The sequence below is a fragment of the Falco peregrinus genome, chromosome 4 (assembly GCF_023634155.1).
Source record: "Falco peregrinus isolate bFalPer1 chromosome 4, bFalPer1.pri, whole genome shotgun sequence".
Lineage (NCBI taxonomy): Eukaryota > Metazoa > Chordata > Aves > Falconiformes > Falconidae > Falco > Falco peregrinus.
In genome coordinates, this window is record NC_073724.1 from 122,596,679 (window position 1) to 122,623,943 (window position 27,265).

The following is a 27,265-nucleotide window of genomic DNA, read 5'->3' on the forward strand; positions in this document are numbered from 1 at the left end:
GTAAGGCAGCCTGCCGTCTGCTCCTTTGGTGCTTTTCCAAAGCCATCCATTAAGCCCTTCTGCTGGGCTTCTGAGAATTAAGGAGTGTCTTACTGGAGTGACAAGCTGCAGGGCAACAGTCCTGCTCCCTTCCCTTGTTCAAAAACCAAGCAGAAGAAAGGCAAGGAGCACATCTTTTCCCTTCTGCTGTCTCAGCTATTGAAAGTTACCGGCTTATAACATTGCAAGCTTTTCGGGAGGACACACCTCGGAAGGGACAAAGAGACACAGGTCCCTGCCTTTGTAATGCCAGGAAGTGACAATGTTTATACTAAGCCATGGACTTTTCAGTTTCTCAGTGAGAGAGCTGGAGGGGATGGGAGGGGGCACAGCCAGGACAGGTGACCCAAACTAGCCAAAGGGATGTTCCATACCATATGACATCATGCTGAGTATATAAACTGGGGGAAGAAGAAGGTGGGGGGACAGGGCATTTGGCATTATGGCGTTTGTCTTCCCGAGTACTCATTAGGCGTGACGGAGCCCTGCTGCCCTGGGGATGGCTGAGCCCCTGCCTGCCCATGGGAAGCGGCGAACGAATTCCTTGCTTTGCTTTGCTTGTGTGCGCGGCTTTTGCTTTACCTATTAAATTGTTCTTATCTCAACCCTTGAGTTTTACATTCCTTTCTGATCCTCCTCCCCATCCCTCTGGGTGAGGGGGAGAGAGCAAGCGGCTGCGTGGGGCTGGGTTGCCAGCTGGGGTTAAACCACAACTATGACCCAAGATACACTTCCTTTCACTTATTTAATTGCTTGACTGAGCATTTCCAATGATTGTGCAAAGTCATGTCCCTTTTGAACACAGCACTGTTCCTCACTTCTCCTCTAAGGACTACCACTACCACCACAGAGCTACTTTTGAAGATACTTTTATTTACAGCAACACAAAGAGCAGTAAAAAAAAAAAGACTGGTAAGATACGCAACCACTTGTAACTGTCCCTCTTAATATCTGCCCCCCCCCCCCCCCCCCCCCCCCCCAATGCATTCTGGATAGAAAATCTTTGCAGAAATATTTTGTTGCTCTTGGACCTACGGGTGAATAGCTGTCTCACCACAGTGCAGCAGCATTGTTTCAGTCCTGTTTGGTCCCAGTCAGTGGCTGATCAGGATGTTGCTGAGGCTCAAAGACACAGGCTCTGGGTTCAGGTGTGTCCCAAAGGAGAAGCAGTTCCCACCACCACCAATAAGCAACAACTCCTTCTCATCTGGCAGAAAGACACTACTATGATTATGTAGCATTAATGGCCACTCCAGCTGCTCCTAAGAAAGCAAAGGAGATTTTGAATGTACAGGACTTCAACATGTGGGTACCTCATAATGCTGCAGAGATACTTCATATGGTACCTTCATTAGAAAGTTAAGAACAGCCACACTGGGTCCCACCTAGGACCATTTAGTCCACTATACCACCCACAAATGTGAGTAGAAATAGATAGCTAGAGAACAGAGGAACAAGGAAAACATGATACACTCTTGTAGTATACTCTACTCACCCAGTAACTTGCAGTTCAGTGATTTTTAATGAGGGAATGTACTTCCTGAACCTTATTTTTTTTTCTTCCAAGAACACAGCCTGTCACTTTTGAATCTATGTAAACTTTGGCATCCATGTCCTATGGCAAGGAGTTAGAGCTTACCTATGTTTCACACGAAGCACTCTTTTGAAGTGTATTGCCTGCCAGCTTCTTCTAATGTCTCCCAGTTCTTATATCAGAGGAAGCAATGAACAGTTGTGCCCCCTTCACCACAAAGGAGACAGCCTAAAGTACACAGTTACACATCTGAGGTCCAAGAAACATCTGATTTAGAACCTGTATATCTGACAACCTGAAGAAAAGCTCTTTCATGATGACTTCCAATATTCAAAAGCTCAGGAAAGCGAACCTTGGAGACACACTTGTTGCAGGTATCAGACTGCAGCAGTAACAAAGTTGCTGTGTTGGCAATTCAGATATTGTAGGGGCCACTGCAACCTGAAGAGGACATGTTGTAGAGGCTTCCCTTGTAAAATTCCAGACAGAAGGCAATTTTCATGACAGCACCTTCATCTATATTCTTGAAGAAAGGTTAACGATTAAGAGATATGTATCTGCCCATGGTAACTGTTCCATGGCTTTTTCAAGCACAGAGAAAGCTGCCAGCCAATGGTTTTGGTGCTGTCACCTTCTAATGCATGTATCAATGCTGTATCCAGTACTGCACAGAAAATCACTGACAATCCCAGTCTTTCAAAACTTGGGACCAATCACATATACTGTACAGTACTATCAGTATTTTAGCACAGTACTGGTAGTTCCAAAAGCCTACAGAGTTTCACCTAAGTCCAAGCAAACAGCTCATAAGCAAAGGCAGCTACCAATTCACCTGCATCCACTTACTCAATGTCAACAAAGAAGTTCTGTTCTTTCAGATGCAACTTTATTATCACAGTATCCATTCTCAGCACTATCCAACAAGGATAGCCTATATTATCTAAAGGATATTAGGCCACTTATAACTTCTACTACAGAGTAAGAAAAAACTCAATTACATTCAAGCATACTTCATGCTTTATGCCCTCAGGAAAATGCTGCAAGGTCAGCCAGACACACACATACTGCCTATTATAAAAAACAGACCTGTCACAAATTCTAGTTTCACCAAGGACAGGAACCATATGTACAGATACCTAAAAGAAATGTGTTTCTTTAAGTAAAAGATAAATAAAAACTTGTCAAGCAACAGAAGTTTTCTCATAGAATGGTTTGCATTGGAAGGGACATTTAAAGGTCATCTAGTCCAGTGTCCCTGCAATGAGCAGGGACATCTTCAACTACATCAGGTTGCTCAGAGCCCTGCCTAGCCTGACCTCAAATGTTTCCAGGGATGGGGCATTGACCACCTCTCTCTGGGCAACCTGTGCCAGTGTTTCACCACCCTCATTGTAAAAAAATTCCTCCTTGTATCTAGTCTGAAGCTACTCTCCTTTAGTTTCAAACCATTCCCCCTTGTCCTGCTGCTACAGACCCTATCAAAAAGTCCATCCCCATCTTTCTTATAAGCCCCCTTTAAGTACTGAAAGACCACAATAAAGCCTCCCTGGGGCCTTCTCTTCTCCAGGCTGAACAACCCCAACTCTCTCTCAGCCTGTCATCACTGGAGAGGTGTTCCAAGCCTCTGATGATTTTTGCGGCGCTCCTCTGGGCCCACTCCAACAGGTCCATGTTTTCATTGTACTCCAGGGGGCATTATCACAGGTGAGGGCTACTCACAGATTTAGACTAAGTTTTGCTCAGAGTATGCCAAAATCCTGGTATGTGACATCACCTGTATGATTGTTCTTCACTGAATCACAGAACAAAATCACAGAATAGATGAGGTTGGAAGGGACATCTGGGTATCACCTATTCCAACCACCCCTGTTCAAAGCAGGCTCAACTACAGCAGGTTGCTTAGTACCTTGCCCAGTCAGGTTTTGAGTATCTTCAACGATGACGGGGAACGACAGCCTCTCTGAATCTGTTCAGAGTTCAATCACCTTTACAGTAAGAGGTTTTCTTGTGTTTAAGTGCACTTTCCACTATATCCATGCAATTTTCTCCTTATACTTCAGGAAGCAGCTATAGCACATAGCCATTTCCACCATGAAGTTTTTAATGAAATTATACCACAGACCTCCATGAAGACTAACTTAGGCTCTGGTTTGATCTGTTCTCTTCTTCCATAGGCACCCTGAAATTACTGGGCTTGTGCCTATCTCAGTTCTGCTCCCCCTGTTTGGAACAGAGCAGCTCTGTGCCCTCCAGTCTTCTGCACACTCAGACTCTCCCTCTCTTAACACTGCTCTGTACTCTGGGTTGGTAAGAGCACTTCAAAATTAGATTCCACCTCAAACAAGGAATGTTTATTCCACTCACAGATTTGCCTGTTTTGCATTCCCTACTCTGTTTCAGGGAATACCCCTACAGTTAACATTCCTTCACACTACACTGTTTACCCTGAAAGAAAAATTTCAGTGCTTACCACATTAATCGTATAGTCCAAGCAGAGACCAGTCATTAAGTCAAGAACAGTGATGCCTGGCACAGAGGATGAGTGAAACCACACTCCACCAACAAGCAGAAGTTTTCCATCATGCACATGTGCAGTATGTGAATACCTGTGAGTTCAAAATGAGAAACTCCATTAGTCAGAGAGGTAGGTAGATACAGGCTGAAGATTCACTGCTGAATGCCTTCTACTTACCTTGGGATGAGAGAAGGGTGTGTCTCTACTGTCTGCCACTGAAAGCCATGTTCAAGCTCCCTCAGAAAGAAAACTGAACCTAAGGGCTGCTCAGCTGCTCCCAGACCTCCTGCAATTAGCACTCCTCCCTTCCAGCTGCAGGCACTGTGAGAGTGACGGCTTTCTGGTACTGGACCCTCAACAGGAATCTAGGAAAACGTAAGTCCAAGGGTCAAGTTGGGCAAGCTAAACGTCTCCTTCATGTCAAGGCTCTTAAATCTCTTGCTGTTGCATGTCCTGTGGGATGTAACAGTCCTTCCTGCCATAGGATAGGAACAGTTGCTGGAGGGGAACAGGGTAACCACGATAGGGAACAATTCAAAAAACCCAACCAATACACATTCCCCTAGGGACTGCTGAGTAGAAGTGTTTCCATTTAGACTATCTCCGATATGTCTCTGGCCCTCAGTGTATTTAGTACCATTCAGTCTTGAGAGGGTTTTATTTCTGCACATTTATTAGAGGCAACTTTATGTGCATTCTTACATGCTGCTTTCTGTTCAAGACATGCACCTGAGAACCACAAGTTTACAGACACAGGGACTAATGCAGTGACCAGCAAAGTGCTCAAGCCACAGAGCAAGGTCAAATGCTGAACTGCAGTACTAATGTGCAGAAAGCAAACCTTTAGTGCTTGCACTAAATGAAAAAATGTAAGATGAGGGATTTGAAGAATATCATATCAAAAAAGCTGTGAAGAAAATTTTGGAGGCCATCTGGTCCATTCCTTTCTCCTAAAGCAAATGGATGGAACTATAGCTATTATCCTCTGGAGAGATGGTTATTAAAATTCCTGAAAGTTGCAGCGACTTTTCATCTCTTTAGGCAGTCTACTGCAGCACTTTACAATCTTCATAATTAACAGCTTCTCTCAGTGTCCTGTTGAAGTTGCCCTTTCTAGATTTCCTGTACTGTTCAAGGTAAAAATGGAGAACAATTTGTCCTCTCTGTAGTTTTATTTTACATATTTGAACACTTCTTTCTATCTTGAAACTTCTCCAGGCTCAATAGCCACAAGTCCTTCAAAATCTTCCGCTGTAAGGGTATGTGGTCTGGTCATTCTCTTGCATACCTCTATAGAGCTGTATATAGTATATACCCCGTCCATCCCTTTTTCTCCGGAATCAGCTCCGAGTATTCTACAAGGGTCCTGCTGAGATTAAGAGCACTGAAGAGAACAGAAGGACCGATTCATGTGTCTTAGAGATAACATTACTGGTTACATACCTGAACACACTGTTTAGGCCCTCCACAACAGCATGACCCTGCTTACTCTTATTTAGCCTGTGATCCCCTGTAATTACGCATAGTTCTGCTATGCAGTATTTTTAAAACTTAGTCTATCTTTAATAACCTGCAATTTGTTTTTCCAGAAGTACTTCCTCCATGTCAAAGTAATTTTGAGTTTTCATCTTGTCCGCTAAGGTACTATTGAGACTACTCTGCCTGATGTTAACTACCTATAAAATACAAATACTCTTCACTTCATCATTTTTGTCATTAATAATTGGACCCCAGGACTGATCCTGTGGGACACACCACTATTTCCATGGAGTGTCATTTCTAAATTTTCTCAAAGTCTGACCTCCAAATAATTTTGCACTGCCCTGCAATACTCATCTTTAAACCATGTTTTCTTAGTATGTTATGAATGTGTCACACAAGGTGAAGTCCTACTAAAGTCTTGATACATATGCATTCTTCAGAAAAAAAATCTACTGCCATGCCACAGAAATGCAAATAATGTTAAACAAATCACTTCTTGAACTCTTCTTGGTGGTCACTTATCTCCCAATTATCTTCCAGATATTTATAATCTGTTACTATCAGTTTCTGTATTTTTGAGGACCTGAGATACAGTTGATTTGGCTTCTACACTGTAGAAGTTCAAAGCATATGTGGAGGGTGAGCACCTGTTTCATTAAGTTTACTGGATCACAGTCACTTTCAATCAAAAATGGAATAAGTAAAGGGGGAATTGATAAAACAAAACCAGAGACACAAACCTGACAGACAAGGGACAACAGAGACAATACCAAAGATCAAAAGTCTCCCATCACTAATTCATGGGCCATTAAGAAACTCCAGGCACAGCTTGAGGAGGGTCAACCTGAACTTTGAAACCGATAAGAAGGTGGAAGTGAGGAACAAGAGGATTCAGAAGACTGAAGAAAGGGCCCTGTGGGACTAAACAAAACTTACTAAGAAACGTTTAGAAGGGGATCGTTGGGGAACAGAGGGGAAACAAACACAAAAGGGCACAGAAGGGGTCAGTCGCATGTAAACAGTCACCGGTCAGTACACTTGTCTGACTGAGCTCTGCACCTGATCAATCTATCTTACTGATTAAAGCCTTTCTTAACTACCTTTCTGTGTAATATCACACTACCCCAGGCAAATGATGCATGGACTAGGTGCCTGCAACTGCAAAGACAAGCATTAATGAATATGGAACCAGAAAACGGGAGTCAGAGCAGCAGGGGAAAACACTCCTGGGCCTTTTGTGCCAGTAACTAGAGCAAGCAAGAGCCTCAGCATCAGGAGTTGGAGGGGCCACAGATCTTGAGAGCATCTTCATGCCTCTCAAAGACTTTGCCTCCAGAGTGCCAGCTACTGGAGGGGCCAGTGTGAGTGAATTTGGGACAACAAACGAGTCAAACTGGGAATGCAAGCACTCCTGGGCCTGTGGCATGAGTGGAAGACAAGACCATCACAGGTCACAGGACCTGTGCATGTCCCAGAGGCAACTGCTTGGGTGACTGGGGCAACTGAATCAAGTGAGAAGCTCAGCATCAGCAGCTAGAATAAGACCACGGATTACGGCACTCATGTGTCTGGATGCCAGCTGCTGGAGGGCAGACTTGTGTGTTTGCATTTTCCCTGAACCTTGCATGTATGTGAGCATGCATCTCCACGTCTTGCACTCCATGCCTTTCACCATGTTGGTTGCCTTCAAGGAAAGAATCATAGAACCACAGAATCAGAGAGTATCTCAAGTTGGAAAGGACCCATAAGAATCATTGAGGCCAACTCCCTGCTCCTCACAGGAGTATCTAAAACTAAACCATATGACTAAGAGCATTGTCCAGATGTTCCTTTACCTCTGACAGGCTTGGTGCTGTGACTACTTCCCTGGGAAGCCTGCTTCAGTGACTGGCCACTCTCAGTGAAGAGCCTTTTCCTGATGTCCAGTCTGAACTTCCCCTGATGCAACTTCATTCTGTTTCCTCATGTCCTGTCACTGGTCAACACCTCTCTGCTCCACTGCCTACCCTGAGGAAGCTGTAAGACTGCAATAAGGGCACTCCTCAGTCTTCTCTTCTTGATGCAGAACAGGCCGAGTGACCTCAGCCACCCCTCATAAATCTTGCCCTCGAGACCTTTCACCATCTTGGTCACTCTCCTCTGGACACACTCTAATTTGTCCTTCTTAAATAAAGGCACCCAAAACTGCCCACAGAACTCAAGGTGGGGCTGCACCAGTGCAGGGTAGAGTGGGACAATCACCTCCTGACCAGCTAGCTATGCTGTGCTTGACACAGTTGGCCCTTTTAGCTGTCAGGGTACACCACTGACTCACGTTCAATCAACCCAGTCCCCAGATCTCTTTTGGTGGGACTGCCCTCCAGCCTCTCATCCCCCAGTCTGTATGTATAACCAGAATTACTCCATCCTATGTACAGAATCTGGCACTCACTCTTGTTAAATTTCATATGGCTAGCAATTGCCCAGCTCTCTAGTCTATCCAGATCTCTCTGTAAGGCCTCTCTGTCCCTGAGGGAATCCACAGCTCCTCCTAATTTGGTATCATCAGCAAACTTACTTCATGTACATTCAACTCTTGCATCCAGATCATTTATAAAAACATTAAAGAGCACTGGCCCTATACTTGAGCCCAGTGGAACCCCACTGGTGAGTGGCTGCCAGCCTGACGTAACTCCATTTACTAACTCCTTCAGCCTGACCTGTCAGGCAGTTGTTCACCCATCATATTATGGGCTTGTCTAACTGTATGCTGGACATTTTGTCCAGGATACTGCAAGAGACAGTATCAAAAGCCTTGCCACAATCCAAAAACCCCACACCTACTGGTTTCCCTTTATCAACAAGAAGGGTGACCTTGTCATAAAAGGAAATTATGTTACCTGAACAGGGCTTTCCCCTTCGGGAGCCCATGCTGGCTATGACCAATGACTGCACTGTCTCTCATGTTTTTCAATAACTCCCAGAAAAACCTTCTCCATAATTTTACTAGACAATGAAGTGAGACTGTCAAGCCTGTAATTACTAGGGTCTTCCTTCTTATCCTTCTTGAAAATTGGGACATTCACCAGCTTCCAGTCGACTGGGACCTCTCTAGACTGAAGACTGTTGAAAAATAATGGAAAGAGGTCCTGTGATATCTTTACCCAGCTCTTTCAGTACCCTCGTATGAATCCCATTGGCCTCATAGATGTACGCGCATTCAGCTGAGGCAGCAAGTCTTGGAACAAATTCAGAGTCAGCTGGGAGTTCATCATTCTTCCAGTCATGGTCTTCCAACAGTAGGCTCTGGAGGTCCCAGAGCCCACCACTGGTTTAAGAGACTTGTTCTCCTCTGTCCCTTAAATCTGCTGGGCAGAGGGGACAGGGAATCCTCCATATCACGTGTCTTGTCTGCCTGACAGGTTTGTCCCAGGGAAGGTAGGATTCCAGTAGACTGGTACCACAGTGGGGCACACCCTGCAGCCTGACGGCTGGGTAGCAGCATGTTCCCATGGAAGCTCTGCCTGGGAAGCCGTGTCAGCTGCAGACATAGCCGCCTACCAGACAGGTACCACGGCTCCCTGTTCGAGCCAGCCAAGTTACAGCACCCTGCCATGCAAACCGCCATGACACGCCCTGGCTGACACACCAGGCCCTGTCTGCCTGCCCTGGTCCTAGTGCTCCCCAGAGGTTTCTTTTAGAGGTGTGGGGGGCTTGGCCGCAGTTGCTCCTGGCCCCCATCTCTGCACTCCCCTGAGGTTTTCCCAGTTCAGGAACCTCCCCTGCACCACACACTACAGCATCCACAACAGACTGTGTCGGCACTGGAGCCGCTTGCCTTGGTGACTGAGAATGCTCATGGGGAAATCTCATCAACATGCATAAATGCCCAGTGGGAGAAATGAAAGAAGAGAGAGACAGAATGTTCCCAGTAGTATCCAGCAACAGGGCAACGGGCACAAACTGAAATACAAAAATATTCACTTAAAGATAAAAACTCCTCACATTTTATTATGAAGGTGGTCAAGCACTGGAATAGGTTGCCCAAAGAGGTTGTGGAGTTTCCATCTTCCAAGATAATCAGAACCCAACTGGACAATATCCTGAGCAACCTGTTCTAGTTAGACCTGCTTTAAGCAAGGGGGAGGGACTAGGTGATCTCTAGATGTCCCTTCAAATCTCAGCTATTCTGTGAAGACTGTATTCTGTTAAAGAGCAAGGTGCTTACACATTAGCTCTAACTCTAATCACTGTGGAGTGTGACAGTACTGCCAGTGCCACCCACTTGAGTATGGTAATACCACTGTGATTTAGTTGGGCTTCCAATACAGCAGCATGCACCTATGATGCGAAGGCAACTTCTACTCCCCAGGGCCTCCCTAAGTTCTTACCACAGTGCAGGAAAGTTCTTGAGTGTGCAGGAAATACCAATCACCTAGCACAGGCTCCATAGCAGAGCGGCCACCATACAGAAACAGATACTTCTCACCTATGGAAAAAGACAAGGAGGTGAAAAGAGAAGTTAGAATTTGGTATGTCACAAAAGCAAAAATTTACGTTTGTGTAGAAGGAAAGCTGACCAAAGACAGAAATTAATGCAGTCAGGCAGTAGTTTTACATACTATTTATATTAAGACATCGCAATCCGACAAACATTTCCAGACTTTAGCAATAAATGCAAGAAATTGTTTCAAAGATACAGGAATTACTCTTCTATCTAGATCTTTTATAAGACACATGGAAGACTAAATATTTTTATTAACATTTTTCATGTTTGTGGTCATTAAGAAGACCCCCATCACCCACTTATATTATGTAGTTTCTGAATATGTAAAGTCTGAATGGAAATCATACACTATAGTCTCAAAACCAAAAGGAGAAAGCATGTTTTTTAATATACCTAATGGACATAAGGAATGAAAACTAGGCAATGGGAAGATTACACCTGTAGAACTAATAAAACTAGAAAACCCTAAATACATAAATCATAGCAACACAATGACATCTGTTTATCCCAAGAAAACAGATAAATCCTCATAAGGCAACAAGAACGTGTATTTGTTCCTGCAAAAGGGAGATAATGGTAACTTAAGTGTGTAGGAGTTAATCTGGAGAAGCCTCACAAAGGAAGTACAAAGTGTGCAAAAGTACTCTTGGTAGCTGTCAAGGATGTGTGTTAACTGCACTATGTACTGTCAGCTTACTTCTTCGTAATGGACTGGGTAAATAACACAATTGTTGGTCACTTCAGCTACAAAGCAAAATCAGGGCAAAAATAAAATGATGCAATACAGTCCGACAAAAACAAAAACCGATGTATCATTTATAAAATTTTATTTACCCATTGAGCAGTTGCTTCTTTGATATAAAATTTTGACTGGAAGGCTGAACTCTAGATTACATTACAGTGTTAATTAACACTGCTCCACAAATTCAAAGTATGCTCCAGACTAGACTAATGACTGCTTAACAATTCCCCTGGTGTTCCCCTTCAATAGCTCCCTGCCAGCTAGTGGAGAATGGAACAGTTGAAGAAAGGACAGCTTTCGCTCCCTGAATTCCACTAGGACCCACCACTGACTTGCTAATAAGCGCTGAAGTTTTTGCCCCGTACAGTCAATATATTTTACTAAACAAACCTTCAGCATGCCATTGCAGGGCTTGATTCTAGACCTATTCAGAACTACTAAATATTTGCCAGTTGCTACTAGAAGAGTAACATTTCTTCTGAGGCACTTCTCCTGGATAAAGAGCTAGGGATCCTGCTCCATAATGCTCCAAAATTAAAATATTATCCTTCAGAGAGGAAGTTCTGAAACTTCTTTCTGGTGTGATCAAGCATGAATAACTTTAGCCATAAATGATCTCAAGACCCAGTCTTCCAGAACAGATTATGTCCCTAGGTTTCAATTCTACTTACCACTGGGTAATGTAGCATACAAAAGAGGAAATTATCATATTTCAAGTGTCAAGAAGAAATCTCAAAGCCTCTTTTAATTTCTTTTCTACTGGCAGGCTTAAGAAGTAGGACAATATGGATCTCATGAAGCTTAACAGGGCCATGAGAAAGTCCTGCACATGGCCCAGGGTAACTGCCAGTATCAATACAGGCTGTGGGATACATAGATTGAGAGCAGTCCTGCAAAGGAAGGCTTGGGGATACCGTTTGATTAAAAATTAAATAAGAGCCAGCCATGTGCACCTTTAGCCCAGAAAGCCAATTGTACCATGGGCTGCACAAAAAAAAAGTGTGGCCAGCAGGTCCAGGGAGGTAAGACCCCACCTGGAGCACTGCATCCAGTTCTGGGGTCTCCAGCACAAGACAGACATGGACATCTTAGAGTGAGTCCAGAGGAGGCCACAAAAATTTTTAGAGGGCTGGAGCATCTCTCCTGTGAAGAAAGGCTGAGAGTTGAGGTCATTTAGCCTGAAGAAAAGAAGGCTTTCCCATGACACCTTATTGCAGCCTTTCAGTATTCAAAGGGGGCTTATAAGAAAGAGTGGGAGAGACTTTTACCACGGCCTGTAGTGACAGGACAAAGGGTAATGGTTTTAAACTAAAAGAGGGTAGATTTACATTGGAGTAAGTAAGGAATTCTTTACTATAAGGGTGGCGAGACACTGGGGCAGGTTGCCCCGAGAAGCTGTGGTTGCTCCATCCCTGGCACTGTTCAAGGCCTGGCTGGATGGGGATTTGAGCAACCTGGTCTAGTGGAAGGTGTCCCTGGCCATGGCAGGGGGGGTTGGAACTGGATGGTCTTTATGGTCCCTTTCCAACCCAAACCATTCTGCAATTCTATGATTTACATAACGGCAGAACAGTATTCTCCATTCTGGTTTTTGTTCCTTTACTAGCAATTATTTTAACACTAAGAATTCTTAACATTTGCCTTGCTTTTCTTATAAGCATCTGTTTATACAAAGCCTCACTCACTCGCAGTGCTAGGTTACATGCTAAAAAGCTCACCTGCACAGTCAGAGGAGCACAGAGGCAAAACAAGGTGGCAGAACCCAAATAATATCCTACCTCAGCTGCTTCCAGGAGAGCAATCAAGCCATAAAAGGCTCATTTTCTCACACACAAGAGGAGGCACAGAGAGGCAGTAGCAGGTGTGCAGGCAAGAGAACCCCAATTCACATGCTTATAGAATCAGACGATATGTCCCAGCTCCTCCCAGAGCTGTCCAAAGGGAACTGTCAGCCCCATTACCAGCTGTGAAACTCATCAAAATGAGCAAACAGGAGCAACTCTCTGGAGGTGGGTACTGCCTACAGGGGTATGGGACATGTTATATGATGCAGGGAAAGAGTTTTTGGGGTTTGCATAAGACTTACCGGGTACTCAAGAGAGAAATCAGAGGCAGGAAAAGGGATGGATATCAATGATTTGTGGAGGTACGAACACAGGAAAACAGAGGGATAAAAGGATAAAAAGGGCTAGTGACATGTAAGCAGGTTGCTGGTCAGTAGGCCTGTCTGGTCACATCCTGCATCTTAAACAGGAACAGCTGGAAATGAGTCTTTTCATTTGTGGTAGGTATGTTTGTGAGAGCAGAGCCAATCAAACTGCAGTTGCAAGTGTGTATCGTAGCACTTTTAAAAAATGCATTAATGAACTTTTTTTCAGCACTATACAGTCATTTCTATTTTTTGATTCCTGCCTTGCATCTGGAAAACTAACAAGATTGCAGCTCATCTATAATAAATGTCATTATCACAAGGTATCTGTCATATAGGTTCTGTAATGAATTGACCATGTATTAATGGCATAGATAATGGAAATCCTGCCAAATCATTGGATCAAGCAGTTCAGTTTCTCGGTTCATGAAACTCAGCTGAGACTACTCAGTCTGTCCCTTTTGTCAGATTTAGCAAAGCCTCTCACATATACTCCTGGGCTTGACAAACAAAAAGGCACAACAAGAACAGGGTGGATATGATAAGAATACTTTCACACGAAGTTTAAGCCTTGACTCTTTTAAGCCCAGGGGAAAAAAATCACCACGGGAACAAAACCTTTACAAAACGTAACTGGATTCTCTAAAGTGGTGATGAATCTATCAAGATCATATGCTTTCGGAAATGTTCAGCAAAAAGCTATTGTTTCAAACGAATACAATGCACCAACATTAACTGCATAGCCTGTACTACATAAAAAGTAAGGTTATATCATGACAATTTGCCTTTTAGACCTCACTCTCTGGCCAGGACTACCCCATGTATTCTGGAATTTCTATACCTCTGCATACCTTCAGCCATTTCCACTCTTTCCAGGCTTTTTACCTTTGAACATTACTTCAGTTGTACTGTGTCTCCAACGCAAAGCAGCTGGTTCAGCAGCAGGCTGCACACTTAAAAGGTCCACTGTAATATCACCTAGGTCAGAGGCATTATAGGTTTCAGGGAAATTTAGCCACAACATTCCCAAGCCTGCACTCGCTGGGGATGTTCGTCCTCCTACTACCAGGGCCAGGCTGTTCGAGAGACACGACACAGTATGGTACAACCGCTCATCTGTGGAGATACAGAACATCACAGGTCACACTGGTCTTTCTCCCATGAAATGTATAGGATCATTGATTCATTTAGGTTGGAAATGACCGTTAATATCAAGTCCAACTGCATCACTAAACCATATCCCTAAGCACCATGTCTACATGCTTTTTAAATACCTCCAGGGACGGTGACTCAGCCACTTCCCTGGGTAGCCTGTTCCAGTGCTTGACAACTCTTTCAGGGAATGTTTCCTAACATCCAACCTAAACCTTCCCCAGTGCAACCTGAGGCCCTTTCCTTTCATTCTATCACTTGTTACCTGGGAAAAGAGACCAACCCCCACCTGCCTACAGCCTCCTGTCTGGTAGTCGTAGGGAGTGACAAGGCCTCTCCTCAGCCTCCTCTTCTCCAGGCTAAACAGCCCCAGTTCCTTCAGCCAGTCCTTACAAGCCGTGTACTCTAGACCCTTCCCCAGCCCCCTGCCTGGCTCTGGACACGCTCCAGCACCTCAATGTCTGTCTGTCTGGCCGTGAGGGGCCCAAAACTGACCCCAGGGCTCGAGGTGCAGCCGCACCAGTGCCGAGTACAGGGGGACAGGCACTGCCCTGGCTCTGCTGGCCATGCTGCTGCTGACACGAGCCAGGATGCTGTTGGCTGACTTGGCCACCTGGGCACACTGGGGGCTCACATCCAGCCAGCTGTCGACCAGCACTCCTCCTGTGCTGGGCAGCTTCCCACCCACTCTTCCGCAAGCCTGTGGTGTTGCACAGAGTTGTTATGACCCAAGTGCAGGACCTGGCACTTAGCATTCAGAACCTTCAGATGTCTTTGCCAGCATAACCATGCTGTGACATCACTTTTCCACTAGACGTTATTTCATTGTTAGCACAAAAATTACTTCCACATACTTGCCATCAGTATGGGAACTCACCCCATTTTTTATCAGGGTTTTTCTTTTTCACGCAGCCAGCTTTCCAGTAGCCTGCATGCTTAATTAGCACATGAAAATTTCTCATACGGCAGTGCTGTCCATCCTCCTCCCCAAAGCCTCCAGTGGTGAGAACCACATTGGGTTTTATAAGAACAGAGTGGTGACCGTAACGTCTCAGGCCAGAAACTTCAGAGTGCATTGCACACACTGCTGCAGTGATACTCCCAGCCATCCTGACAGGACCCTCATGATGAGGAACTGCAAGCCAAAGAGAATCAAAGAACTTATGCACAAACAAGAATCAAGGACTACGTTTTAAATGAGAGATTGAGCAAGTCTGTACAGCTTTTCAAGAAAAAAAAATTGTGAAGCAATTTGACAGAGGACACAGACAACCTGACATGCCCTAGAAATAAAGCTGTAATGGTTGGAACTACCATTGTGCCAGCTTTACTTCTGTTTACTGCTCCCTCAACTCCTGACACAGTTCTGAGATTGCTTTAATGGGGTGGAAGTAAGATTAAGAGACTGCAGTATCCTAAACTGCTGTAGCAAGAGAGGAATCACTGCAATACCTTCAAAGGGAGTACCTTTCTGATGAAGACAATATTTGGCTAGTTGAATAGCAAAGGACAAAGACCCGGAAGCTGGATGTCAAAGTTTCTTGATAGATTTGGATCCTACCTTCAGAAAAGCACTGAAATACAATTCTAAAGCATGAGGAATAATCTCTGTTAATTCCAACAGCCCTACTATAAGAGAATATTTTCAGTTATCTAGATACCTTCTCTCTAAATACTACATCCCTTAGTGTGAAACAAGCTTTAAACACAGGACTCTAGCAAAAATTGTACAAATTGTTTTAATGACTTTCAAATTTGTGTCTTCTTTGTTTTAAGCAAGTGCCTTACTCTTGTGTTGTAAGAGATGATGAGGTGCGGGAAAAGCAGCTCTCAGTCTATTTTTTTGTACGCCATACCCAGAAAAATTGTGTCTACTGAATGCTGCTTAGTACAAGACTTTCTATTGTTTGATGAAATAAAAAATTACATCTTCTTGGACTTATATGTCTTTCTACAGATTATTTTTTTAAAGACTGATGGGGGTTTTCGTTTCAGAAAATATACTTACTGTGCTCTGTTTAGAAGGCTTAGTTAGTACTTGCAACTCTCTTGAAGAGGGACCCAGATCTATTTGATAGGATAGTTGGGGGCACATACTGGTATTTGAGACATACCTTTTGCCATTCCCAGTAAAAAAATATCTAAGAATGGATACTTTACCAGACTTTCAAACCCCCTGCTATCAGTTTTCAATACAATAGTCAACAGCAGAAAGACCCTATTCCTGTCTCTAATGAATCAAGTGTCTTCACTGTACTCATGTCAGTTAAGCAAATGCCAGATTTTTTTTAACTTAAGGATAGAGCCTATGCATTTAGGAGCTTTTAAGGTTTTAATATAAGGACTAGTGACAATCACACAATATATTTAACCACACCCACATCCATTTAGCTTCAATTTCACTACACATTTTCAGATCGAATCAAGACACAACACAATGGCCTTGTTAGGTTAACGAACGTCATCCTGCCTTATCCTCTTCCAGCTGCTTTTCCTGCTCTCTAGAACATGGATTTTGACTTTCAGTTACAGACAGATCTACTTGTGGTGCTATACTGTGAACAAGACTAGTGATGTGAAACAGCTTAAAAATAACCTTCTGCTTTCCACCCTCAAAAAGGAAGCAAACAGCCAAAAGCAGGTATTTCTTAGATTGCTACTGCTGCCAAGTGCTTTTAATCACAGAAACACAGTCTTGCTCTTGGCTTTTCCCTAACTGTACCACTTTTCTCCCACCTAAAAAAAAGCAACGTACGGATTTAAAAACATTTTAAAACCGGAAATACTACATGTGCAATTCCACCCACAGGGGATAACAAAACAAAGCACAAACTTCATGACATGCTCCTGAATGCTCTGCTGGATGATACTTTGATAGTGCAGTAAGTAAACATAACAACCTTTTGGAAGCTGGAAGGATAGAATGGCTCAGAGGACCATGTATAGAGGCAAGCAGGAATAAACTGAAAAGGGAGAGTCTGTGGGATACCAAAAATAGGAGGAGGATCATGGTAGACTGGCATTGCAGCCATGCACTGGAAGGCCCCACATGTAAACAGAAAGAAGAGCTGTTCAGACTGGAAGGTTCAATAAACTACAAGAATGAAACTGATCAGAACCATTAGAGTCAGGAGGTGGCCCTGGCCTCACTATGGACAGCAGAACCATTGTTAGAAGGATGGAGAAAGCTACTCAGATGGCAGCATCCCATCTGTTCCTTCCAGGGTTTTACTGTCTCCTAAAATCTCTCAGTGAAGCCTGCATGAGATAAAAGAATACTATGAAAACCAGTCAGTATGTACCTGTCATATTGGATAACAATGGTGTCCAGGAAGGTTCCACCCCCTTTGACGCAGTCAAGACAAAGTAATGGGAACATTTGAGATGCCATTCCTGTAGCAAGCCCAAAGAAAAAAAACAAAAACAAACAATCCCCCTCAAAATCTTAAAGCAATAGTAAGGACCTCAGAACAGTCAGGGTGATCAAAACCTAGCCTAGGTTTCCAATGGTGGCCAAAATCAGGAGACTAAAGCTGAATCTGAGAAAGAGCAAGTGTGTAAATACCTTCCTCACCTCAATCTTCAAAAATGTACAGCTCAGGGATTTTCTAAGCAAGAAGCTGAGTCTTTGTACAGAACAATCCTTGATGGATTTCCCATCCATGAATCTATTCAGTTGCTCTTTGAACTCTAACATAAACTTCTATCATCTGTAAGCTGCTGCAGCAAGGAGTTCCATAGAATAATTACATGTTGCATGAGGAACTTTTTTCTTTTTTTGGAATCAGCTTCCCTTTATGCTTCCCAGTTCAGATCACAGAAAAGAGTGAGGGCTGTATACCAGAGGGATTAAGGTTTCCTAAAGGTCACGGAACAGAAGTGATCCCAAAGAAATTGCAAATGTTCAAAGGTGCAATATGGTCTCAGCTGGCCAATGATACATAAATACGATTTCCAGTCTGGCCTTGGAATCATTCAGAGGCAGAAGCACAAGCAAGAGGATTGCACAGGTAGTCAGGAGCAACACTAGGGTCCACCCCGGCTTTTACGGACATCAGGGAATTTAGTATGTTCATTCCCATGGGGTGGGATATATTCAGCCAACTATGTGACTAGAAGGCATAAATATGAATTTAAAAGGCACAAGAAACCACAATATTAGCATCACTGCCCAAACACCTACCAAAGTAAAAAGCATCTTTTGAAAAGTGATATCCAAAAACTAATGTAAATACTGAAGAATTGAAGAATCCACTATTTACCCCTAGGCAAATTATTCTAAAAATTAATTGTCCTCAGCACTAAGTGTATATTTTACATTTCTTACCTAATTCGATAAAGCTTGTTTATAGTAAGACCTGGACCTTACTTTACCTCACAGGCTAATTGTAGAGCTCTCTGTTACCACATATCTTACTCCTGTGCACATTTTTCAGCTCGGACTTGCGTATGTGTAAACCTCCTCTATAAAAAAATGATAAAATGTCTTTTCTTTCTCACTGTATGAGCAATTGTCTTGATCTACAGTAATTCTTGCAGGCATTTCTACACCACTTTGCAAATCTGCCAGCATCTTTCAGTGATCAATTTTGCATTAATGTAGTAGAGCAAATCCTCCATGTTGGAAAAATAAATGCAAGCATGCTAACTTGGTTTTCATACTACATGCTGTTCGATTTCTAGAGAGAATTATAAACAAGAGAATCACAAAATTGAAAGGGAAACTTCTAGTAAGTGCCCTACAGGATCTTTATCTTGAAGTTACTCAGTATCTTTGACTTCTCTTCTACACTTGAAATAGTTGCAGACTTCGCTAGCAGTTAACACAAAAACGGCAAAGAACAGAGTCATAGTTAAATTTCAGTCATTAATATAGAAAATGGCTGCACAACATCAGACCAAAAAAACATCTGAAACTAGTAACCTGAGTCCAACAATGACAAACAGTAATAGCCTACAGAAACACAGAAGAGCAGGACAAGTACAACTACTTCCCCCAGGAAGGCTCCCAACCATTTGCAGTCAGGAAACTCACAACAGGTTTATTTTTATATTATTCAGTAACCCTCAATACACTTCTCTTTCATTAAAATAATTGCCCCTTGAACCCATGCAAACTTTTAGCATCAACAGCACCTTTTATACCACCAGCTAGTTTGCTATGCTAAGGCTGTCTCCCTAAGAGACCGCTCACTGGGGAAGGAACAAGCAAGAGTCTGCTTCCAGTGCTACCTGACCCAGCGTCAAGTGGAGCTTCCTGCGGGCTCTGCGTGAACTGCCTGATTCAACATCCTTTCTGCCTCCATGAACACCTATGCTTCAGCAACTCTTGTACAGAACTATGACCATAAGAAGTTGCAGACACCTCATCATATCAACACCAGGTCATTGGTGTTCAGAATAAAGAAGGGTTACCTCATATTCATCAAAAGGCTCCAGAGCCTGCAATCTTTGCTGCTCATCTTCTGGAGTACAACAGGTGAAAAACATATTCATATCCATGACACTGCACTCAGTCCAACCCTAAAAGAGAAATCCCTCAAAATTATTAGCTCTGGAAGGATAAACTCACTTCTCACAAGAAAATGAAGACCCTAAATCAAACATCCGCATGGGCCTTTAAGACTCTCTAGCTGGAACAACAGCAGCCTAGAGTCTAGTGAGAATAGATCTCTTACCTGTAAAGCTCCTAAGAACTTAAATTTTTTTGTATCAAAAGCCTCAGAGGAATCCATCTTGCCTTAATGCCATACCAGAAAGTAGACTGCAAGTTGGTTGGAAAGACCTTCAAATGACTAGTCATGCTACTACAGAAGGCAGTGTCCCTGTCTTCTTCAACCCGTAACTGACACATCTGATGACTTCCAAAATTATTTAATGCTACAATCTTTCCCAGGTAAGACACACTTCATGTGTTCCTTAGAGCTGCAGGTACTTACCTTTTCCAAAAAGCGCCTCCGCTGTGCCTCACAATCAGGGTACTTTGACAAAGAATGAAGTGTAGAGTTCAGCTGGCTAAAATGCTGCTGCATGACACGTCCAAAAGGGTCCTCTGGGTGCATCTGCTCATACAGCAGAAAGCATGCCTGAGAGAAATGCTCTGCTGCCCACTGAATCAAGGCATCTGACCTGTCAGGCAGATCGTGTACAAGGAATTAAATCACTGAGGGGCAGACAAAATCTATCTTCCTGCAACACTATAAAGCATGCTATTAAGGCATCCTGACACAGGTAATATACCAAAGAGAATCCTGTGCCGGGAACTTATGAACCTCTCCTCTCCCATCTGTGCAGAGAATTCAGGGGATGAGCAGAACAAAAACCTCAAAATCACTTGTTCAAGGTTTTTCTTCTTATTTTTCCTCCCTTTTAGGATGTCATGGACACAAATTATCCCATCACAATTATGATGTAAGGAGCTGTTTGGGACTTCCACAGAATTGCTGAAGCTTTAGTTACAAGACAGCAGGTCTCCCAGCCATGAGTGGCATACATAAAAAGAAACTTGTTCTTTTCATTTTACCACCTAGTTAACAGCAGATAACTCAACTGACCTGCTGTTTTCCATGTAGGTGAGCACCACCTCTGCTATGAAGAGGGTGGGAATTTCCTTGTCCAGTCCTGCTTCCTCCAGGGCTCTCTCCAGCTCAGACAGCTCTGATAAATCCACTCCCAGTAATTTATAATCCTCTCCAGAAAAGGTAATGACTCCTGGGAGACAAAAAATATCCAGCCTCACTACAGTGCTGATACAATACTGAGACCAAAGGGGACAAACAGGAATATCAGCCCCACAGGCAATCGCTCACAAGCCTGTGCCCATCAACTCAATTTCTCTGGGACATGTACAAGAAAATCCCCATCACTAAATGAACCATAAAGGGATAGTGTCAAGAAGCAATCCATTAAATGCAGATTGAAAACTCCATTATTCTTAATGCAAATTTCACCTATAGATGTCTCACAGAATTATCACATTTAGTATAACAACAAAACTTTATCATATTTACTTTAAGAACATTTTTATAGAGCCACTATAATTCAGAATCAAATCTGAAGGGCTCTCATTTACAGACCTTTCAGTTTAAGCTAAGTACCATTGCTTTGACAGAATTTGAATGGTTTGCCTAACAACCATAAAACCATTCTCAAGGGTTTTTTGAGGTTTGTTTTTTAAAGATTTCATTTCTGTAAAATTGCATTGAATCCTGAACCAGCACATGCTAGCTCCCTGCAATACTAGTCTTCCAGATCACTGCTCTCAGAAATAAGTTCCAATTTATGATTTGTAAGCATTAGATTTAGATTAGATATAAGGAAGAAACCCTTACCCGTGAGGGTGGCGAGGCGCTGGCCCAGGCTGCCCAGAGCAGCTGTGGGTGCCCCATCCCTGGCAGGGCTCAAGGCCAGGCTGGACGGGGCTGGGAGCAGCCTGGGCTGGGGGGGGACGTCCCTGACCGTGGCAGGGGGTCTTTCAGGACCCTTGCAACCCAAGCCATTCTGTGATTCTATGATTATAATACCATACCTCTGTACTCCATAAGCTATAGCTTGTTAAGCTGTTTCAACCAAAACCAAATCAGAAACAAACTGTAAAGTACCTTTAGAAATTACCTACTCTATGTCTCTGTACCAGTGCAATCCAACAACTACACCTGTCCTGAGAACTGTTAATTACACTTCTCAAAGGCATTCATTACTGGAGGCAAAACAGCCTTCTCTAGAAGCCCATCTCCATGTTCCCTATTAACTTCTTCTGAAAACTAACTGATCTACACATCGCTTCCTGCCCTCTGGGCACAGAAAATAGGATATTCCCAACTCTTTTGACACCTACCTTTCAGCTGAAGTAGTTGAAGATTATTGGTATGGACACAATTCTTTGCTACAGGATGCTGCCAGTGAATGGATTCAAAACCAACCACAAAAACAAGAATGGATTCAGGACAAAACTGAGCAAGCTCATGGAAGAGCTACTCACAAAGACTTACTCAGATGTTCATGGCAGCCAGGGACTTGTGCTCTGCACCTGTCTCTGTAGCTGTCTTCCATCTGTATTTAAACTAACCATTACAGTCTAAGCATAGCAGCCTACTGTATTTCATTACTGTCCCTACTGTATCTCATTCCAGATTTTCCAGACCATTCGTGTACTTTGTCAAAATCCTACTCTCATCCACCATATTCAGCTCTCCCTGTTTCTTGCTGGTTTATTACATTTTCACCTTCTACAGCATATCATCTAGAACATTAACGGAAACCTTGAAGGAAATCAGATGCAAGAGAAATCTCTGGCGAACCCCATACTTTACATTCCTCCATTCTTCCACTGAATTGCCCCTTAGTATTTAGCTGGCATAATAATCCTTTCAGCTTTACTTACATTCTATGGTAGTTTCATAAGGCTCATTTTTCTCCTGCCTTGGAGAGTGAAAAGAAAAAAAAAAGGCAGGTAACATAACAACTGATGTTTTATTACATTCCATACACCCAAGAGTCATACCTTTTCTCCTACCCATAAAGGCCATAAATCACAGTATAATTTAGGTTGAAAGGGGCCTTTGAAGGTCATCTAGTCCAACTCCCTGCTCACAGCAGTCACCTGTATCAGGCTGCTGGAGGCTTTGTCCAGTCAAGCTCTAACTATGTCCAAAGCTGGAGATTCTACCGCCTTTCTGGGCAATCTGTTCCCATTTTTTACTACTCATGTGGCAGAAAAAAAACCAAGAAACAAACATTTTCATTACACATTACTGAAATTTCCTTTGCTACAACTTGCAACAATTGCCCCTTGACTGTTTGCTTTGTGCCTCCAAGAAAAGTCTGGCTCCACCTTTTTTCTCCTCTCCTGTTAGACAGTTGAAGACTGCAGTAAGCCTCACCTCAGTTCCTAATGCTGAACAAACCCAGTTCTCTCAGCCTGCCCTCGTATGTCATGTGCTCCACCACTTTATCGTTCTTGTGACCTCTCACTGGACATGCTGCAGTTTGCCACTGCCTTTGTATTAAAGATCCCAAAGCCAGATGCAGTACTTGAGAAACTGTAACTGAAAGAAACTGAACTTGGTTTGATATAATCCATTCCTGACAAATCCATTCCAGCACCTACATGTCTTCTTTTCACCTCCCAATGCTTACAAATTATCTGTTTGTGCCAAAATTTTTCAGCAAAACCATGCTTTTTGTCTACAACTTTGTAGTTCCTCTACCATCATACCTCACTTTCTAAAGGCTGAAGTTATGTTTGCTTCTTCTAAACATTTAGCATCCAGAACACCTTCCATAAATACCATACCTAATCCTTCCCCTCCGGTATCTCCCACCAGTGCTGACAACTCTTTCGTTCTTTTGATCAGAGCAGCTTTTTGGCATGCCACGTTCAGGAAATCCACCTCGTATACCACAGTGTGATGCAGAAGACCTACGTCCTTCAAACGGAAGTATAAGGAGTCAAAGCCAGCACCTAAAGACAGGATCTGCAGAGAAAGTATCAGAAAAAGTTATACTCATCTCTAGCAGCATCCTGAGCATCTAGGTGTGAAAAATATTCAATAACATCATCTATAGTGACAAAATCAGGCAATCCCCTGCACGAGGTAGAAGAAATTTGTGTAGATATTGCCCCCTCCCAGATATTTCTGACAAAGTGACAAATGGACAGTCACAGTAGTGCCAGTCAAATTCTCTGAGTTCTTCTGGGAAAGGATCCGAACAGATGCACTAGTATGCTACTGCTGTGCCAAGATCCCAAAAAGTCTTTTCACACATGTAGTGGAAACTGCCAGTACACCCAGAAAGAGAAAATGTACCTGTGTCCTAGGGTACCTCTGGGTCTTCAGCAGAAAGTCTTGAACACAGTGATCTACAGCACGGGCACGGATGTAGTAACCCCTGTGGAAAGAAATTCAGTTGTAATCACTGTCCAAGAACCCTATTTCTCCACCACTGGCACCCTGCATTTCAAAAAACTTTTTTTCTCTACCCAGTAACCCCACATTGATAGAACTGCACCGCAAGATGTCTGATGACATGTCATATCTAGAGCTTGTTAATAAATACAGATCTCCTGTATTCAGTAAGTGTACTAACCAACAAGACTACGGATAACCCAGAGAAAACATGCAGTCATCCTAGTTGGACCTGTTCCGTTTTGCATAAATCAGTCATCACTGGGTGAAAAAGTATGAATCCATATAGTCAGGATGCTCCTCTGCAATGTGGGTGGCCAGTGCCAGTTCCTGCCCCAAATCATATGCCATAACAATATGAAATTAACTCCTTTACTTAGAAGGGGCTATTGGGTATATCAAAATGAATGACAGTGTGTGCAAATGCAGTGAGTGGGGAACAAAAAAGGAAGAGAAGCAAAGTCAGGGAAGGATTTTCAAAGCATGTGATCAGTAGACTCAGTGCAAAGGGGAAAAAAAATCTATAACTGAAGCATGATAATGTCTGCTCAATGTTATACTCAATTAAGAGTAACGTTAAACCACATTTTAAATTTTAAACTATTGAAACATTATAATGAAATTCTGTATTGATTATGCCTAGTCATACACCTTGCAGAGATTACTTTGAATTCTCTGGTTTTTGAATGAATGGAACCAAGTAAGTCTAACTCCTGGAAAGCATTTACCATTTGCCTAGTCCAGCACGACTAGCACCTCTTTTTCCTTGGCACTGTCTTTTAGTTAGTTTCACCACATCCCCACCAGGCTTACCAGTTCCTATCAACCCCTTTAACAAGCATGTTATCATCCCCACACCTCAAAAGGGCTAAAGATTTCACTAGCTTTTCTAAGATGTCCCAGAACTCATTATGACAGTGTTGACAACTGCAATACTTAACTCTATGAATTTAGTATTTAGTTTGGCTTGCCAATGTCATGCAACAAGTCAACACAGGCTCAGCTTCCTGGTGAGCAACACTCATTTCCATAGGCCTGCAAGCTTCCACACGAATACTGCTTTTTTTTTCGCCCCTCACAATGAAACTCCTTTGGCAATGGGCAGCCATTTGATTGCATTAAACTATTAGTTTTGTATTAAGTAAACTCCACTACCATATCAGCATAGAACCCTCCACACATACACATTAAAACATTCATGCCTGTATCCTGCAAAGCTCCAGAGATCTACTGGTAAGATACCACTGACTCAAAAGATAATATTGTTACCCTGAGCCACCAAATACCTTACCAAATTACAATGTTCTTGAGAATTGTGAAATGTGTTCAATCGCTTCGTGTCGATATGGAACAATGCTAGGACCGCACGATGAAATGTAACCTTCTGTCTTACATACCCTTGTATAACCACACGCTTAAGAAAAACAGAGTGATCAATGTATATAGTTCCTGTATCTTGCAAAGAACACCTGGCTACATACCTAGTTCCTGTACCTTACAAAGGACATCTGGTTACACACCCTGATATGCAGGCTGAGCTGCTAACAGCACAGTGTTAAGTAAGAGAAGTTTACAGGGCGCATGCGTAAAATCTAGGGTCATCCTAAGGGTGAGCCGAGGAAGACTGCTGACTTCATCCACCGACCGCCAGACAGGGGTTAAGAAGACCCTCAGAGACAGAAAGAGCATGTGCCATGAAGTACACGCCTATTCCAAGGATCCATTTACATAAACCAAACCTTTCTTAGAAATAGCTATGAATATGTATTAGTTTAGGAAATATAAACCAAAAATAAATTTTGTATGGAGTGCATCTTGGTGAAGCAGAGACTCCTGGCGCACCCAGCGCTGTTTGCTTGCCTGTTTGCTTAATAAATTGCAAACTTTGATTGTAATCCTATTTTGGGACTAAGTTATTTATCACAAGAATTAATGAGAAAACTACTGACGTGCTAAGATTTTTGGTAAGTTAGTTTTCAGACCTCAAGCAGTTTTCAGCAGCATTGAATACTGGAATTAGGGACCAGTCCGGTGACACATTTCACTCAGGACAAAGCTTTCAATTTTTGCCCGTAAGCCATGTAAAATTATACTGTCTAAAAAGGTGACATCACTGAAAGTCAGTGCTCGGCAAGTTGCCACTCTGTCACCGTGTCCTAAAAACGCATTTCATGGAGTTGTGCCTCCAACCGAAGCGCCAGGAGCCTGGGGAGCCGCCGGAGCCCCTCCGCAGCTGGCAGGGGAGGCTGCGGGCCGCCCGCACCGGGGCCCGGCAGCCGCCAGCCGGGCACCCCGCGCCGCGCCCGCTCCTCACCGGTGGACAAGCGGGGCCCGCCGCCGCCGCCGCCCCACCAGGAGGGGCAGGAACCGGTCCTGGATGTAGCCCCGCGCCGCCGCCGAGCACTTGCTGAGGGCGCTGCTGCCGCTGGTGCCCTGCACCTACCGGGGGACAAGGAGGACACGGCGCTGGCGCAAGGCCGTGGCGACACCGCGGGCCGAGAAGCGCCCGGGCCCGCCGGGGCGGGACGGTGGGGCCAGGCGGCGCCAGGGGGGCTCCGAGCGCAGGGAAGGGCAGTTCCCGCCGGCGCCGCCGAGCCCCGTTCACGTCCCAACCTCCCCCCGCGCCCCCCGAAGCCAGGCCAGGCCCCGCCACCCGGGCCGGGACCCCGCCTACGGAGGGGCCCGCCCGGGGATCACTCACGGCAGCGGGGCACGGGCCGCCCGGCCGCCCGCGGCCCATCGTACGCGCGGCGCCGCGCTCTGACGCTCGGGCGCAGCCGGTGACGCGGCGCCCGCCCGCGGGGCGTCGGGGGCGGGGAGCTGCCGGTGGCGCGCGCCCCCTGGCGGGCCCGCCGCGCTCCGCCCGCCGCCCGTCCCCGCCCCGCCTCCGAATGCCGGCTCCGCTCCGCGGGGCGACTGGCCTGGACCGGCCGCCCGCGCGTGGGATCCCGGGTCCCGGCGGCCCGGCCCGGCCTGGCCGTCCCCCTCCCGGCGGACCCGCGAGCGCGAGGGGTCCCAGGACACGTCGCCACGGCAACGGGCAGCCTCTGCGCGGTAAGCGGAGGGGCGGGGGGAGAAGGGCGGAGCTCCCCGGGACAGGGTGCGGGGCGCCAGGGTCAGGATGCGGAGCTCCTGGGGACAACGTGCGGGGCTCTCCGCGGCAGGGTGCGAAGCTCCCGGGGACAAGGTGCGGGGTTCCCCGGGGCAGGGTGCGGGGCTCCCGGGGCGGAGGGCAGAGCCCGGCGCAGCGGAACCCCC

The 27,265-nt window shown here is 44.5% G+C and overlaps 1 protein-coding gene across 2 annotated transcripts; it reads right to left on the reverse strand.

Annotated features, from left to right (window-relative positions):
* Positions 1–892: 892 nt before the first annotated feature.
* LCMT2 (leucine carboxyl methyltransferase 2) lies at positions 893–26,810 on the reverse strand. Of its 2 annotated transcripts, none has more exons than XM_055803269.1 (14): positions 26,709–26,810; positions 26,322–26,446; positions 23,909–23,990; positions 23,395–23,527; positions 20,654–20,810; positions 20,039–20,228; positions 19,515–19,622; positions 17,402–17,492; positions 14,977–15,234; positions 13,833–14,063; positions 9,941–10,038; positions 4,266–4,453; positions 4,044–4,179; positions 893–1,301 (listed from the first exon to the last, which is right to left on the reverse strand). In XM_055803269.1, exons 1-14 carry the CDS (start codon positions 26,745–26,747, stop codon positions 1,134–1,136), a joined length of 2,004 nt encoding a protein of 667 aa, XP_055659244.1. In that variant the 5' UTR covers positions 26,748–26,810; the 3' UTR covers positions 893–1,133. The 2 variants fall into 2 exon arrangements, with proteins under 2 accessions (XP_055659244.1, XP_055659243.1); XM_055803268.1 differs by having other exon boundaries at positions 23,395–23,575.
* Positions 26,811–27,265: the final 455 nt, after the last annotated feature.